The sequence below is a fragment of the Dreissena polymorpha genome, chromosome 13, assembly GCF_020536995.1.
Source record: "Dreissena polymorpha isolate Duluth1 chromosome 13, UMN_Dpol_1.0, whole genome shotgun sequence".
Taxonomy (NCBI): domain Eukaryota; kingdom Metazoa; phylum Mollusca; class Bivalvia; order Myida; family Dreissenidae; genus Dreissena; species Dreissena polymorpha.
Genome location: NC_068367.1, coordinates 38,396,897 through 38,416,158, shown reverse-complemented (window position 1 = coordinate 38,416,158; position 19,262 = coordinate 38,396,897). Strand labels below are relative to the sequence as shown.

Genomic DNA, 19,262 nt, shown 5'->3' with positions numbered 1-19,262 from the left:
TTCAGAAAAGTTAATTTTTCGTTATAATATGATAATTTATCATTCAAAATGATGTTTTCACTAATTAATATCATAGCCACACCCTAACCACCTGTGCTGTTATCAGCGCAAATTACCAAACATTTAATTTAACATTTAAAGTCTAAATGGCAAAGTGGAGGAGTTGTTTTTCCACTTATCATTTACTGGTAATAAAGATTACATTATCTGTGGTGTACTTTGCAGCATAAAAGTTCACAATAACTGCACATTGATATTGAATTGTGCATCCCTTTAGAGGATTTTTGCATAATCAATGTGTACTGGCTAATAATTTATGATTAGCCAAGCCGACTGATGGGTTATATTAAACAATTTAATGTGTAATACTACATCAACAACAATATATCATTGTTTAGTTACTAATAAACAATGTTATTGCTATAAAAGACTAACTGGGACTGACAGAATACTTTTCCAATAAAATATTAAGCATGGCAAAGTGTTTTACTGTTACTGTAACAGGTTTATCATTTGAACAACTGTAACAAGTCATGTTTTATTTTACCACCTTAAAACATATTAACAGAACTAATGTTCACAGATTGATTACAATTTTCAAACTTTTTGGTAGAAATGCCAAAGCTAAAAGTATAGATAGATAATGTGACCAAAAAACAAACACCATGCTGACTTAGATAAACATTATGAATACCATGTCATAAATGATAACTATATCTGTTAAAATTGATTAAACTATAAAGCTATAGTAATGATGAAATAATAGTGTTTCAGTTGTTTTCAATCCTAATTGATGAAACACTGTAATTTGTTATAAAGGCAAATGACACTGGCCTAAAGAATATAAATAAGATCTACTAACCTAGTATTTGATCCGACTGCAGAGTGCTGTTTTTCCTTAGACGGACCGCGTGCTTTCTGAACTCTATGTACATCTTTGCGTAGGCGTATAACATAACGGCGAGGGGCAACAAAATGTTTGTGCCACTGATGATAACATGGTGTAATTTCTCCGTCTTTGATATTGGGTAGACTGGACCGCATTGCATCGCTCCCGGTTTTATGACAACGTGGCTAAGAATGAACAGCGTTAGAATCGCGCACGTGATGGACCATATCCAAGCTGCCAAGCACATTATTAAAATTTTCCAGTGATTCAAAATGCGACTGAAAGGACGCGTTATGGAGACGTATTTATGTATGCTGATATACATCATTGTATGGATCGAACATATCAAACACACGCTATTGAAAAATCCATTGATCTTACACATCGTATCACCGAAGACCCAGCGGTCATTAATTAGTGTCGTTAACGAGAAAGGCATAAGCAGTAGACCTGTCAACAAATCCGCTATCGCTAAATTGACAAGAAACATGTTTGTCCGAGTCTGCATTCCTTTGTGCCTCCATACCACAATTATCACCATTAAATTTCCGACCAAAGAAAGTACCATCGAGATGACAATCCAAGTCGCGAATATGGACTTTTCTAGGATGTTCCAAGGTCGAGGAGTGATTATTTCAGGCCGTCCAGTGATATTGAGCATCCAGCTTAGATCCGTGTCATTGGCATGCATGGTAACCGTCGTGGGATCCCAAACAGTCATGTTTTCCAACGGCATCATGGGTACGTTATATCTTCACCAATGGTCTTATTACTTTCCAAAATACATCAATTTCAGTATCATTCAGTTGGCATCATTCTGTAAAAGAAGAAAACAAGAATTATTATCCCATTACACCAGAAATGCATTACCAGTATATGCAGTGCAAATCTCATAACACCAGAAATGCATTATCTGCAGTGCAAATCCCATTGAATCAGAAATACATTATCTGCAGTGCAAATCCCATTTTATCAGAAATGCATTATCTGCAGTGCAAATCCCATTTTATCAGAAATGCATTATCTGCAGTGCAAATCCCATTGAATCAGAAATACATTATCTGCAGTGCAAATCCCATTTTATCAGAAATGCATTATCTGCAATGCAAATCCCATTGTATCAGAAATACATTATATGCAGTGCAAAATTTTAGATCATATTGCACTGAAGTGAGGAAAAGTACAAATACGCACATTTACCTTATCACTGATGGACATGATCAGTCCAAACTACAGTCTCAGTTAAGCTTATGTTAACAAAAATGTTCACATCTTGTTTGCAGATAACGCATATCATTGCACTCCTGAACACAGACTTTATGCAAATAATCCTGTTCTATCTGGCAATGCCGAAAATGCATCAGCTTTATTAACCCATTTATGTCCAGTGGACTCTCCCATCCTTCTAAATTGGATCAATTTATTTCCAAAAGTAGGGGTGTCTGGTATATTTATTGCTATATTTAGAATATTTCATAAAGAAATTCATTTAAGCAAACAGCGCAGACCCAGATGAGACGCCGCATTATGCGGCGTCTCATCTGGGTCTACGCTGTTTGCAATGTCCTTTTTTCAGGACGCTAGGCATAAATGGGTTGAGGTCACTACACAAAGCCTGTTTTATGGTTTCCCCACCAAATGTAAAACAAACATTAAGATATACTGGTACTGTAAAATCATTTGTATTCTCGCCACAACATAATACTCTGAAACCATATTTTTTCCTGTTACATTTGTTAGAGCTAAAAAATTATCCAATCTCTATGTTAGTTTCTATGATTGTAAAACGTATGTTTTCAAAAATAAAATGTTATGAAAAAGAAACCCATATATAATATATTTGTCTGCACAAAATTTATTAAAAAAATATAAAAAAGGCCTTTTTTGTGGACACTAATTAGATCATATGAGTTTTTGTTACAAATTCCAAATGCAAATACAGGATACATAGTACACAATGTATGATAAAACATCTTGAGTTTAAAGGGGCCGTCCAACAGATTTTGGCATGTATTGAAGCATGTCATTAAATGCTTTATATTGATAAATTTAAACAATTGACCTTAAAATCTCAAGTAAAAAAACAAGATTAAATTTAAAACAAGAGCAGCGCATATGGGTTCCAACGCTCAGCTAATATTATAATAAATAAAATATTCCATTTTTTAATTATTTTTTTTAGAGGTCACAGTGACCTTGACCTTTGACCTAGTGACCCAAAAATGGGCATGGCAAGTAGAACTCATCAAGGTGCATCTAAATATGAAGTTTCAAAGTTGTATGTGGAAATACTTTGATTTTGGAGACAAATGTCAAGGTTTTCGCACGACGCGGACGGCAGACGGCGAGCTGGCTATGACAATACCTTGGGTTTCCTCCGAAAACAGCCGAGCTAAAAAAAGAAAAAAAGTAACCCTCAACAGGGCTCAAACCACTGACCCCTGGAGTCCTGGAGTAAAAAGTCTCCCGCCTAGACCACTCTACCATCCATGCTCATGCTTAGAGCGGATGTATTTTTTACCTATATAAGCAATCCTTGTAGTTTCCCTAAATATATCTACAACAACAGAACTTTTCAAACTATTCAATCGTTTCGCGTCGCACGACGCTTTATAATTTTCATGTTTTAAAATCGTCAAAAGATGCATATAATGGATATTTAAGAGCATGGTAAATGGTCAGTTTTACTATTTCCTCAAGCATATCATAACAAAAAAGAAAATTTGCAAATCTGAAACAACTTTTTTTAATTTTGTCAATTTACCAATCTGTTGGACGGCCCCAAGGCACCACAGGTTTATTTGCTATGCTTGATAAGTTTACAATTGTACGTATCTTAAAATGGATGCAGAAAGCAAAATATTTCCATTAATGTGATTGGACAGCCAATCTGTCCACTTGCAGCAAGGTTTATCAATTATTGGCTTTCATATTGCAACATCTGTTTCTTTTATTCACAAGTAATTTTCATTTGTGTACCTCTTGAATAGATCTTTCCAGAAACTGTCAATAAAACAAGGTAAAATTGCAAGTTTTTTCATTGAGTTTGCGTACCATGTGTGAAACAGTAATTATATTTATATTTTACTGAAAAAGGGCATATGGTTCACAATGCTTTCTGTTTGTCATGTGTGATTTCTGAAAATTCGTCCATTAAGAAACAATAAAAACAACAATGCTTATGAAGAGGGGTGAAGAGGAAGTGGAGGGGGGGGGGGGGGGGCTCAGCATTTCGTCTTTTACAAATTAAAAAAAAAACACACACAACAAAAAACAAACACCCATAATAACTTACAAAGAAATTATGAACTAATTACAGAATATTGGAAAATTATTAGGAAGTTCTTTAAAAAAAATACTTAAAATTACTTAAAATATATATATATAACATTCCAAATAAATATAGCATATCAGCTTCATTTTGATTCTTATCAGTGTAACATTACAAGCAATATTGGCGCGTTTGTATCTCTGAATGTTTCTTGCACTTTTAGCATTCGCGATTAAATGGCAAATATGAAAAGGTAGACTGCAAGGGGGGGGGGGGGGGGGGGGGAGGAAATACTTTGATTATATAAGCAGTAACCTTTGGGGCTTAATGGCATTTTGTCTTCCTAAATAAAACATCAACATTCAACATGCATATCATTAGTGGAATATCAGGACAGATTGGAATGTAGACAAATGGAATATTTTAACTCAATTGAGTATCATGTACTTTCATCTTTGCTTTTTACAGCTCCATTACTTTGCAAGCACACATATCAAAGCAGATGTAAGTGCCTGTTTTTCTTTATACTACTTTTTTTATGACAACAACCTGTAGTTTATAAATAATCATGTTGGGTCTTCAGCTGAATGATTAAGCATCAGGAACATTCTGATAACCCTTTGCATGCTGGGAAATTTGTGGTCTGCTTAACCCTTTCAGTGCGGGAACCGAATTTTAAAGGCCTTTGCAAACAGTTTGGATCCAGATGAGACGCCACGTTCGTGGCGTCTCATCTGGATCCAAACTGTTTGCTATTCTGATAGTATTCTTTGAAAAAAATCGAAGAAAATGCTAATTTTAGAAATTCAGCAGACAACATTTTAGCAGAAGACAAATTTCCCAGCATGCAAAGCGTTAAATGTCCTCTGCTGAATTTCTGAAATTAGCATTTTCTTTGATTTTTTCTAAGAATACTATCAGAACAGCAAACAGTTTGGATCCTGATGAGACAGCACTGAAAGAGTTAATGGTGTTACCATCTACAAGTCAATGCCATGGAAAAACTTTTTTTAGAAACTTCATGTTACTATACAACAGTACTTTTTTGCTTGCGTCATTATAAAGCATTTATAAAAGCATTCCATATATTTGAGTCATTAAAAATAAGCAGTTCAGTTAACTTCTTTTAAGTATCAGCATATGATTTTTTTAAGCTGCATGATTGATAAAACAAACAATACTAGCAAAAGTATGGTAAAATTTACTAGAGGAGGGCTCTGATATTCACCAAGTAATTCTTTGGGTTAAGACTAAGAATAAAGAAATAGAGGATATTTGTTGGATTCGGTGGATTATCGATTTTAATTCACGAGTGGTGCAGCCACGAGTGAAAATATATATTTTCTATGATCACGAGTGAATTAAAATTGATATATCACCGAATTCAACAAATTTCTTTTTATTTAATGCTTTTTTCCCACAGTTTATATACATTGTTAAAGAGTTGAACTATAAAGGAATTTCGCTGGGATAATGACGTCATTTCGTCAAAAAAATGACGTCATTTCACAGTAAACAGTGAAAATTATCGATAATTTTCACTGATAATTTTCACTGTTTGAAACAGTGAAATTATCAGTTTTAATTCACTGATATTTCTCTGTAAACCACCGGAAAGCATTTAATAAAACTCTTTAAATTGATATATTCAAGAATTCCTTATATTTTGAATCAAATTTATGGCATTGACCTCCTCTATATTCATCAATCATCATGTAGAACATTTTGTTAATGAAAAAGTCATCAGTGTTAGCCTGTATATTACTTTAACACTGGATGTATTTTTCTTGGTTCCAAGTCTCATAATTCTTTATTCTTAATTTTTAGAATGGGTTGGTGAATATGGGTCCAGGGCCCAGATACAACCATCTTATATCATGAACGCTTTTTTGTGCCCTTTTTTATGGTATTTATTACTCTATTTTATCAACGAAAGCATCATCCACACACAAAAAGATTTAATGGGTCTTGTTTGGTTTTAAAAATTAAATGACTTAAATGACAAAAATTGTCATAGATTAAAAAAACAACAACTATGCAACAAATGAATAACAATCCTGAACAATTTACAAATTATTCGTTCATTAATGGGTAATTATCATAAAAATATTTGGTCAATAATATTATATATTTGTAAAGCTTATCCTAAATAATTTGGAAAAAATATGTGTATTACTATTACATGGGTTTATAATTCGCTACATATACCTAAAGCATGCATTGCCCTGTGCTACATGTAATTCACCGAAGCTTTCAGAGGTCCTACCCCGGCGAAATGTTGTTCATGATTTCATGAACACTTCAAGCCAATCAAGAACTGTTCATGAACGGTTCTGAAAAAGTTCCTGAGCTTGGTTCATGAACTTTTGGACATGAACTGTTCGTAAGACATGTTCATGAACTGTTTATGAATTATTGTTGAACATTTCAAAGTTCATGAACAGTTCTTCATCTAACCATAAATACTTAGTGATGAACATTTCATGCACAAGTATTTCTAATGACTTTTCTGAGAGAGACTTTAAGGATCCATCATGAATAATTCATGAATTCCTTTGTGATATATGTTTCATACATATTTTTTAAAGTAATATTGACATGTCTAGCATACAAATCTTGTAGATTTGTGAAACCTGTGAAGTTAGTATGAATATGCATAGTACTTTCACCACTGTAAGTTAGAGTTCTTGACCTGTTCTAGAGAATTTTAAGAACATTTGTACAAGAACTGTTCAAGAACTGCCTTCAGGAACAGTTCAATAACTTTTTAAGGACCTTTCCTGTTCTTGAATTATTCTTAAAATATTCTTGAACACTTTAAGAACTTTTTTGAACAACATGTTTCCTTCTGATGTTCTTAAACAGGTCTACACAATGTTTTTGAACAAATGATGGACTTTTTAAGAATCCAATATGTTCTTAAAAGGATCTGTCATTGTTCTTGGAAGACTTAAAAGACAAGTTTAAGAACGTTTTAAGGACATCTTATTTCAAGAACAGTTTAAGATGATATCAAGAACTCAATGTACATTGCATTGCTGTTTTTACAAAGAAAGAATATTGTGTGCACAGGAAGTTGAAACCGAAGGCACATGGTTTATGTTATATTTGAAAATGTAAGTCTTTAATAAATTACCGGCTGAACTGATCAGCCATTGGTTCCATTTCAAGTTCTTTGGCACTGTAAGTGTAACCATTTCAGGGAAACCATTGATTAGTAAATGATTCTTGAACTGAAAATGAGACTATTCATAATCTTTTCAATACATGAATTATTCATGAACATATAGTGCAAAGTTGTATTATGAAATTTAAAGAGTATTATCAAACCACTTGTATCTCAGTTATTAGTGTTATATTTAAATTATTGTTATATGTTGCTATCAATATGTTAAGTGCTAATACAAGACTTGTTTCTTCTTACCCTGACCTGTTTGTTGAGCTTTAGTTACACTTATGATAACCTTTGCATAAATTGACAAATTCTTGTTCATGAATAGTTCATGAACACTTCATGCCACCTCAGTTCATGAACTCTTGAAGAACTATGGTTCATGAACTATTCACTTACAGTTCGTGAACAGAAAATGAGCCATTGAAAAATAGAAGGAAAATGTTCATGAACTGTTCATGAACAGCAAAACCCTGAAGAATTTTTCAAGAATTGTGTTGTTCATGAACTGTTCAAGAACACTTCATGCCATTGATGTTCATGAATAGTTCATGAACATTTCATGCCATAATGGTTCAAGAATAGTTCATGAACACTTCATGCCACACGGGTTCAAGAATAGTTCATGAACACTTCATGCCATAAGGGTTCAAGAATAGTTTATGAACACTTCATGCCATTAGGTTTCAAGAATATTTCATGAACACTTCATGCCATTAGTGTTCATGAACAGTTCATGAACTAAAATTTCAAGAACTTTTCACAGACGTGGCTCATTTTCTGTTCACAAACTATTCATGAACAGTTCATGAACTCAGTTCACGAACAGTTCATGAACTGTTCACGAATTATTTGTGAACTGCAGAACAACATTTCGCAGGGGTACTTCTTGTCTTGCTATTGTTATTAGTTAAACTTATCAAAACATTATTGATTTCGTATCAAATATATTTAAGGTAGTGCACCTCTAATGATTTCCCGCGATTTCTTCGAAGGTTGAAGAGCCTACTATTAGGTGCCGTAGCCTAGTGGTTAAGGCGATAGACTAGAAATATTTTGGGATATTCCCGCGCAGGTTCGAATCCGGCCGACGACGTATACTTTTTTGCGACGCGTTTTATTTATTTTCTAACGTAATTTGATTTAATATGGCATATAAGCTATATTTATTGTTAAATATGTTGCAATTTTTATGCACATTTTTCAATTATTAAAATTAAAACAACGTTATGGCGAAATTGGGTGATTTACTGTTGAAAATACGAACCATGCATGTTGCATTTTTATTTTTATTTAAAAAAGTAAACGGTAAATCTGTCTAGTTCTTGGTATTTATGCTGTATATAGTGTTTCTATAAAAACTAAGTTTAAAATATGACTTAAATGATACTATTTTGAATTTTATGACACTTTGTTTTTAACCGACCCAATTTTTACTTGGCTGAAATCACTTACATTTCATGGTGCTCTTCCATAGATAAAAATTTGTAAAAAATAAATGTCTGTAAAAGAATACTTATTTCATCTTGTTTAAACTTTAAACACCTTTACAGCATCTGTACACACCAACTGCATGCCCATATTTGGAAATTTGAATGAATTATGGAACTTTTATATACCCCAGGGGTGAAAATAAACTGGACAAAAGCCGAGCGTGGGGGTGGTTTTGAAAAAATCGGTATATTTTTTTAAAAAGCATGGAAAGCCTACCTACAAATTTGCATGTAGTTCAGTGAAATGATGCTGCTTAAGAAAATAATTAATTAGATTATATTTGGATATGTGCCCATTAGAGGTGCACTACCTTAATGAGATATGTCATCAGTACGAAAACCTAAAAACAATTAGTCCCTTTCAACGGGCAATATTTTTAGCATTCCACATTTGGATTTTGTTATATGGTTTACAGTGAGTAAAGGTTGCTGTGGCGTAGTATGGTGTTTGATCCCCACTGTGATAGCGTTCTTTAAATCTCCCCCTAGGCAACAAGAACTGGTTGAGACTGGTCCCAGGAAAAAGACTCAAGAGTGTTTCAAATAAGCCTTTGGCTTCTATGCAATCCAGTTAAAATAAATTGGTTTTAACTATCAGTAATCCATTACATACTGGAAAGGTCACTAACAGAAAAACAACATTGAGTTCTGCAATTGCGTAACAATCCTCATCCAGCTGTTATATTCTATCAGTTTCTCTTGTATTCCATCACCGATTAACCCTTTCAGCGCTGGAACCAAATTTTAAAGGCCTGTGCAAACAGTTTTGATCCAGATGAGACACCACACAACGTGGCGTCTCATCAGGATCCAAACTGTTTGCTATTCTGATAGTATTCTTTGAAAAAAATCGAAGAAAATGCTAATTTAAGAAATTCAGCAGACGACATTTTAGCAGACGACAAATTTCCCAGCATGCAAAGGGTTAAGTTACCACTTAGATAAGTATTTTGATGCACTTGTAGTCCCTTGGAAAGTTGAATAAATTCAATTAAAGACCTTTCTTACTTGATTCAAGTGTTAAGGCTTCGATCATCTCCAACCCTTGCATACTGATGAGCAGAACAGAATGCAAGTTAACAGCAGGCTGTTCTGGTTTTATGCTGTTTGCACATAGCCATTTTCACTTTGCTTCTGAGTGGGAAAGGGTTAAACCATTCTCTTTGTTCATGATCAATGACTTAAATGAAAGCAAGCCAGACGCAAAAGGAATGCGACACTGCACTGGCAGTATGTACAACACAAACATTGTATGTCTACAATGTTATTATATTTCCATTATTAGCAAACTGTAACGAAGAAAACAGCTGTTTCGTGTATTGCAAACATTTATTTCAGGACATATTGACGGATATATCACTCGGAACATTACAGAAAAATAACTGTCGAACAGTTTGTGCATGTTATTTCAGGTGCAAGGGCTTGTGTGGCAAATAATCTTTCACAGTGCTCGTCAACTTGAGCAAATCATGGCAAATAATCTTTCACAGTGCTCGTATACTTGAGCAAATCCAAAAAATCCTCTCCAGTAGGATCCTTATTCTTTCCATGAAGCAATGCTGCAGAGAAGTCAGCGTTAATGTTTTCACTATCAGTGAATTTTTTGTGCTTTATATTTTACAGTCTGTGCATTTTGGATTGGGAAAAAAGCGTGATAAACCATGTAATTGGGTGAAATGAAACACAATTAATATTATTATAAATGCAAGTATTCCAATTGTTTTTAAAAGCATGTTGACGTGCTTTTTTAAAATGTATGTCAAAAAAGGGCTACACAATTATATTTCTGTATATTAAACTCAATAAACCAATTATTTATTTAATTTATTGGAAAAAATTGGCATCTTTATGGGGAAAACAATATGTAAGATGCTGTTATTTTGGGCAAAAAAAGTCACTGATTATGATTATTGTGGCCAAAGTCTACATCTTTGTCACCATCATCATGAGGGTCAACACGTACATGAATGTAAAGGCAAATCACACAAACTATTAGCCATAATGGTTTACATCGTAATTGGCTGTGAATATGTACGGGGAACTTACACAGAGAGTGACTTTCAATATATAATCTATATTTTATACTCAATTTAGTAACATACATTCTGTTGAGTCCTGGGGAGAAAACAAGCAAATTTGTTGAATTGATATCCCCCGCCAATATACTTCTGGACACAAAAAGTTGTCTGGACAGATGGACAACACCAACGACATCATCCTCTTATCCATATATATACTCCTACCAAGTTTCAATGAAATCCGTCAAAGCACTTCCAAGATATGGCTCTGGACACACAAAAAAAGCATTTTTTCAAGATTCAAAGGGCCATAACTCCGTTATTATCCTATTATCCGATGGCGTACAATGCAATTTGGTGTGCATCATCCTTTTTATCCATAAATATACTCATACCAGGCAAGTTTCAATGAAATCCGCCTAAGCACTTCCAAGATATGGTTCCGGACACAAAAAAACATTATTTCAAGATACAAAGGGCCATAACTCCGTTATTAACAGATGGTGTACAATACCACTTGGGGTGCATCATCCTCTTATCCATATATATACTCAAATAAAGTTTCAATGAAATCCGCCAAAGCACTTCCAAGATATGGCTCCGGACACAAAAGTGCTGGACGGAAAGACGGAAGGACAGAAAAACGGACGGACAACGCCAAAACAATATCCCTCCGCCTATGGTGGGGGATAAAAAGTTGCCAAAACAACATCTGCGGTGATCACCAAGTTAATTTAACTATCATACAGATATGTTAAGAAACATTACAGTTCAGTGAAGGAATTGGATGGAAGCAAACATCTAACTGATTGCAATAACATTTGAATTCAAAAGCAAATGAAATAAAGAAACAATTATTATACTATGGTATTACTTAAAACACAAAAGCACAGTCATGGACTGTACTCAAGTTAAATTTAAAACACTGTGACCAAATGGTAAATGTTATTAACACACAAAATGGAAATTTATAGATTTTTAGTTTGGTAAGAATTCCAGTTTGGAGTGTCTGATATAAAGAGAACAATAGGTTATTGCCCCATTGTTGTGTAAATTATATCAAGTGAGGCTTTAAGAATAATTTTAAGAACATCGATATATAAAAACTATAATAAAATCTTACGTAATTTAGTAAAACAGCATGGACTCTACAGTCAAGTTGATAACAATCCACACAGGATGAAGCAGGAGGGGAACATTCAAAATACAGATTCCATCAAATTGTACCATTTATTCATGGGGCCAGTTTTATAGCTTCATATCTTTCAAACAGTTCATGCCAAATCTATTAAGATAATATTGCAAATTTTCACATCATATTGCCACCAAGACCAATTACCCATTAACCCTTTCAGTGCGGGAACCGAATTTTAAAGGCCTTTGCAAACAGTTTGAATCCAGATGAGACGCCACAGAACATGGCGTCTCATCAGGATCCAAACTGTTTGCTATTCTGATAGTATTCTTTGAAAAAAATAGAAGAAAATGCTTATTTTAGAAATTCAGCAGACGACATTTTAGCAGAAGACAAATTACCCAGCATGCAAAGGGTTAATACTCTGCAAAATCATGACTGTATTGGCTTTTTGGCACAAATTATATCACATCAGTTCTGATGGCAAAGAAAACTTTGCAATAAAGAACAGTGTTTTGTTTATTAACCCAAATTCCCTCTCAGAAGCTATTAGTAATATTGACTATGTGCAAACAGCATAAAACCATAAAAGCCTGCGAGTCACACGCAGTCTTAGATTGGTTACCTCCCCTTATCTTTCGCTACTCTCTATATAGGGATCGGTACAAGCTAATTTTACCGGTCCAAAATTGGACCGGTTATTTTTAGAAACATATCAGGAGAAATAATCGTGTACCATTTCCGGTTTATTTTCCTGAACTTTTTGACAGCTGACAGGTAAGAATGAAAGCTCATTCTAGTAAAATAAGATTCATAATACATATGCAGCTTGAGTACTACTGATACATAATATCCTCGCGTTACTTAAAAGTGGAAATTCTTGATTTGTGAACATGTGAATTTTTGTATTTGTAGTTATCAACGGAATGATAGAGAGATTTAAAAAAAAATACAGGGAATGCCGCGCGCGAACCATAACATTGTAACGTCACGTCACGAACCGAGCTACCGATTGGTCTTCTCGTTATCCAATTAAAATCGCCGATACATTAGCCTGTACCTGTTGTATATTATAGTCAACGAAGTCAACGGTTATATTCAACGGGGGACCAGTTAAACGCAGTCTGTTCAGGTTTCATGCTGTTTGCTGCTCATCAGTATCTTAGGGTTTGAAATTACGCCTTTAAAACTTGAATCTAGTAAGAAAGGTCTTTAATTAAATTTAACTTTCTAAGGGACTACAAATGCTTCAAAATATGTATCTAAATGGGACTGGGGTAAAGTGTCATCACTCATCAATATGGGCGAACCACTTTTGACTAATGAGATATCTCTACTTCTCACTCTTAGTTGAGTGTAACCTATTTATTTTAGCTCAATTGCATTGAATGCCAAAGGCTTATAGAAATATTATCAAGTTTCCGTGATAGAACTTGTACATTTATTTATGTCTTTTGGGGGAGATCTATCAAAACAGCGCTCACACAGTGGGAATCGAACCAATGAATTTCACATCGCTAGGCGGACACCACATCCACTATGCCATGGCAACCAGCAAATTCTTACTCCGGATTCTTTTCCTGTATTCTAGGCATTTGACAGCATATGGGAACCTGAGTTCCTTTTGATTCAACTAGCTGCTCAGTGGCCAGGTATTTTTCTGACAAATATATGAAAAATGCAATTTCAAGTTTCAGATTTTTTTCTGCATGAAATGTCCACCAATTTGGGAAAAACACATTTATTAATTTAATGTAATTTTTATAATTATTCAAATCAAAAGAAGAAAATCATATAATTTATAGTAATCCCTTTTCTTTTGGACGTGATTAAAATAAAATTGAGAAGTAATAATCATATGCCACTTCATGGAACAATTTTTTTTCAAATTTGGATTTTTGTCTTAAATTTTTAGCATTTTGTTTTGGAAAAGGGTGCATTGAATGGACCCGTAGATAGAGCTGAAAAAGGCCTACAAGCAAATGACTTCATTTATCTTAATATTAAGCCCCCATGGAAGACTGATTTAACCCTGGATCACCTTTAAATGCAAATCATAAAATAATATTTTGTTCTAACATTTATTATTCAGGCCTTTTCCTGGCTATTTTGGGAAAAAATGTAATTTCAGGATTGAGATCTCTTTATAATAATTCAAATTAAAAGGACAAAATCATATAAGTAAAAGTTATGATATGTTAGATGTAATTGAACTAAAATTGACATAGCTAATCATTTAACAAATAAATTTTGTGTGGAAATTGAAGAAAAAAACCACAAAGTTGGATTTGTATTGTTTACAAATTTAATTTGGGAATGGGTCTTTTAAATGGACCTTTAGATATGGCAGGAAAAGGCCTGTTATTGAATGTATAATATGATCATAACTATTAAGATCCTTTACCAAATTTCTCTCCTCAACTTTCAGCCTCTTCCAGATTGATGACAAGAACACCTCAAAGATCTGGGAATTGTAGAGCTCAGCAGAGTATTAATGAGGTGTGAGCACCCTGGTATCTCTCAGACAGCTAAATGCCTTCATCACAGGAAGGCTTATCAGGGGCTTAATGGTTGAAGCGTTTTATCAGCAGGATACAAGACACCTGTAGAAAAACATGTGTATTACATGGCGTAATGCAAATAACTCTAGTAATTGAATCATTTTAGGGTTGCAATATTTACACAATTGCACCCTGAAATACACCCAAATACGCTTAAAATACCCTAACCCTAACCTAACCCTAACCTGCCAAAATTATGAGTATTTGGGTATTTTGAGCGTAATCGCATACATGCCATACGTCCCGGATTGTCCGGGACAGTCCCGGAAATGAAGAACTTGTCCCGCTGTCCCGGAAATCTGTCAAATGTCCCGGAATTTACAAAATCCATATATACATGTACCTTATCTTAGGCTTAACTGCACCTCGAATCTGTGTATATCTGCAGCGTCTCCATGACAATGCCTTCCCAGGGGACAAAAATATTTCTAAACTGCACTCGTCCTGCAGGACAAGTGCATAAAAATTTTCACTCGTCCTGCAAACACATGATCTTGTCCTTCAAATATGTGTGAAATAAAGATTGCAAAGGCTGATATGACTAATAAAGTTTCTTATATCACTGCTGAAATGCTGCTTACTCAGTTATTCATGCCAGCTGATCGCAAAAGCAGTGAAATAAGTTACTTTATTTATGTGGAACACAAATTAATAAATGAAGAAAATTTTGTGTTTTCCTTTTTTCTAATGCTCGTGTGCTTTCCGTTTCGGACGTTTGAACATCGCTCCCGCCAACTTTAAAGAACGCTCGTTTGTCAGTCCTTTTCTGACGATATTCAGACTGGTTTAAAGCCGTTCTTCGGGGTTAAATAATTCTTTAAAAATCAATACTTACAGTGAATGCAGTCGGATGGTTCCCTGTCAACATGGACGCGCAAAGTTTACACCAAAAAGTCAATATTTACTCGGGACACAGTTTTGCATAACAACGAGCACCTGCTGTATGAAATTTACAATTGCAATTTCCGGTTCATTCGCGTTCTACTTTCGGAATAGATATGCTTTAAGACAATGATTTTATTTAATGAAAACGAGTCTTACTTGTCAGTAAATACATATTGTATTATCAGCTAATTTTCACTCGTCCTGTAGGACGAGAGCTTCAGGAAAATCCACTCGTCCTGTCAAGATTTCACTCGTCAATACGAGCGGACGAGTGATATTTTTGTCCCCTGCTTCCCGAATAGGCAGACTACGCTTCGTGTCAAAATCGATCAATTAACAGGGGTCCTGTTATCATATTTATTGTTTCACGTTCGCGGTCAAACCGAAAAGGCGGCATTGTTTAATGTGGTTGTTAATTGACTTTAATCTACTACGTCATTATTTCCCGCTGCGTAAGGGCAAAGGATAGTTGTTCACACATCTGAAGTCTGAGTAAAAAATTAAAAGCAGTTTATGTTCGCACGTTTAACCGACAAAGAAGTTGAGTAAAAAAGTAAGCATATAAAAACGTCATCCTCACTAGGTTTATTATACTGTACACTGTAGCGGATCCGTGGTCTAGTGGTAACACACTGGCTTCACAATCCAGAGATCGCTGGTTCGATCCCCCGCTGCACCTTACCTACTAACTCGTCTTTCGCATGAGACGTTAAACCGAGGTGCAGTGTACTAGGTGCTATACACCGGGGCACTAAAAGACCCAGGGTCACCTCTGGAACGGGGTGTCTCCTGTATCTTGCACTATCCCCCGTAACCAACTAACACGTCTTTCTGGGGGCGATGGCCATATGGGAGACAATCCCGGTGCACTCGATAAAAAAAATAAAAAATGAAAAAGGTTTATTATTGTCTTGTTCTAAACCCCTAGTAAACATAACGTTAAAAATAATAAGTGAATTTGAATTGCGTTCGCAATGTCAAAACTTTTTATTTATAAATGTTATAAATGAATAATTGCGTATCAACAACTACGCATTACACACCAGTCTTAATAACAATAAGGCAGTGACGTCACCATCTATGTTTAGAACGCTTACACTGAAAACACGTGGCTTGTATCTAGTAACGGAAGTAGTAATGTTTAATTTGGCGTTAATATATTAAGTGCATTTCGGATAGGCTTTCGAACTTATGCAATAAACGATGCAAAACAAAAAAAACGTACCAAAAATGCATATGTCTATAAATATCGCTACATGTCCCGGAAAATCGGCAAAAGTCCCGGACAATTTAACTCAATGTCCCGGAATTGGTCTGAAAAATTATGGCATGTATGGTATTTGGGTGTATTTGGGTAAATCGTGCTGCCCATCATTTAACTCTTCCAGTGCTGGAACCGGATTTTGAAGGCCTTTGCAAACAGTTTGGATCCAGATGAGACGCCACAGAACGTGGCGTCTCATCAGGATCCAAACTGTTTGCTATTCTGATAGTATTCTTTGAAAAAAATCAAAGAAAATGCTAATTTTAGAAATTCAGCAGATGACATTTTAGCAGACGACAAATTTCCCAGCATGCAAAGGGTTAAGCCTCATTCTGGGAAAGCTGAGCATTATGCATGTGCATTATAATGTTGTCCCAGATAAGCCTTACAAGGTAGGACACTCTCCTCTTTTATGGTATTTTTCATTTAAAGGAAGTATCTTCGTACATTGATACAGCTTAAGCGGAAAGTTAACCCTTTCAGTGCGGGAACCGAATTTTGAAGGCCTTTGCAAACAGTTTGGATCCAGATGAGACGCCACAGAATGAGGCGTCTCATCAGGATCCAAACTGTTTACTATTCTGATAATATTCTTTGAAAAAAATCGAAGAAAATGCTAATTTTAGAAATTCAGCACACGACATTTTAGCTGACGACAAATTTCCCAGCATTCAAAGGCTTAAGCGGAAAGTTAAGTTCCTGATTAACCTGTGCAGTCTCAGGTTTTCCCTTAGAAAGGTTTATATTAAGGGTACAGACCTGGGGTGGTATTCCAGAAGCATCTTTAGTTAAATTTTATTTTTTATCCTTAAATTGGGAATTTTTCTGAAGTGTTTCATTTCATACTGCAATAGTAAGGCATCGAGAATTACATCAAAATAACATCACTATGTCAATGTTATTTGAGGAATACCAAAAAACATGCATGTCTTTATTTAGTAAAGAAATACAAAACATTGTAATTTTGAACTTACGTGAAAATATTTAAGAAATGACTTAAGATGTTTCTGGAATACGACCCCTGTTGTAAATATGGGGTAAAACTTTCGACTTATCAGGAACATCACCTTTTAACTACACTGGATTTTCGTTAAGAAGAGACTTCCTTTTATAAATTGAAAACCATAAAGGAGGAAGGAGTCGATCTGGATTAGGCTGTGTGGACTCAGGCCATGCTTATCTTGGATGACACTTTACAAACGAGCATTAACCCTTTGCATGCTGGGAAATATGTCTTCTGCTAAAATGTCGTCTGCTGAATTTCTAAAATTAGCATTTTCTTCGATTTTTTCAAAGAATACCATCAGAATAGCAAACAGTTTGGATCCTGATGAGACGCCACGTTCTGTGGCGTCTCATCTGGATCCAAACTGTTTGCAAAGGCCTTTTAAATTCAGCTCCAGCGCTTTAAGGGTTAAAACCAGTTTTTTTCCAGAACGTTACTCATTTGAAACATTTAGCTCACCAAAATTAACCTGGTACTGACCTTTATGCATGAATATATTGAATGACCTTGACAAGATAATTAACTTCCGTACTGGAAGCAATTTTAATTGATTTAAGGGTACCTCACTAATTGTATTATTATGGTCTCATTTACAAACTTGTGAAAAAGTGCATGATATAAACTTAATGCAAATATAAGAAATAATCATTTGCGAATGGAGTTCAATAGGGCGTTGGTCAATGTTGTTGCTAGGCGTTGGTCAATGTTGTTGCTATAATATGGTTATTTAAATACACTTTTGTTGCGTAATTTAATTACAATTTGTAAAGCAATTCATAACAAAGCAATTGATGCTCACTTTTATTTTCCATTTTTAATTTTCTAACAAATTTATCTAAAGTTATTTTTTTCAAATGAGTAGCTATTTTAAATACACGAGTCAACCTGTTAGCCTAAATGTTTCAATAAAGTACCCAGTTTTGAATCTAAGCTGAATTAAACTTCGGAAAGACGGGACTACCTCACGGTACTCCCTTTTGATCTGCAATGAACTCCAGGAACTGTATTGAATTCAACCAGACAGACAATACGGACTGGACCCAAATAAGGATGCCCCGTAAATTTAAGCAACAACTCTGAATTGTACTACTCTCCGCTGAATACACAAAATTTGCTTGCTGTTTATGCTTTCATGTATATTAAAGCTTAGACAGTAAGGCAATACAGTCGAAACATTTAACGAGTAGATTCCTGTCAACTCTATAGGACAATAAGCACAAAGTATACTAATTATCAAGACAGGTTATGCAATCATATCCGCTGTTCCTAGGGTGCTAATTATTTAAAGGATTAGTCTGATGTAGGAAAAGTAAATGAAAAATGATATTTTAGTGTGACTACATCAGACAATAAAGGTAGCAGTAAAATAGAAATACAGGTTTCATGAATTTCTTTATTTTAGACGGCTTGATTATATGACACGGTCCTGACTTTTGCGTCAATTTTATCGTAATTTGCATTTACCTAATTATAACATGAGGTAAAATATTTCCACATAGAATCGTTGTGTTTAAATCCCAGACTTTGGTTCCTACCAACAATTGTTCCTATGCTAGTTGTGATACGGT

General features: G+C 34.8%; 1 protein-coding gene across 1 annotated transcript in view; it reads right to left on the bottom strand.

The window, feature by feature from the left end:
* The window catches only part of LOC127854599 (melatonin receptor type 1B-like), an 87,266-nt gene that overhangs the window by 5,070 nt on the left and 62,934 nt on the right, over window positions 1–19,262 (bottom strand). The window contains exon 3 of the mRNA XM_052389662.1: window positions 863–1,706. Coding sequence (XP_052245622.1) covers window positions 863–1,628 — 766 coding nt within the window. The 5' untranslated portion in view covers window positions 1,629–1,706. The remainder of the gene's footprint in view (window positions 1–862; window positions 1,707–19,262) is intronic.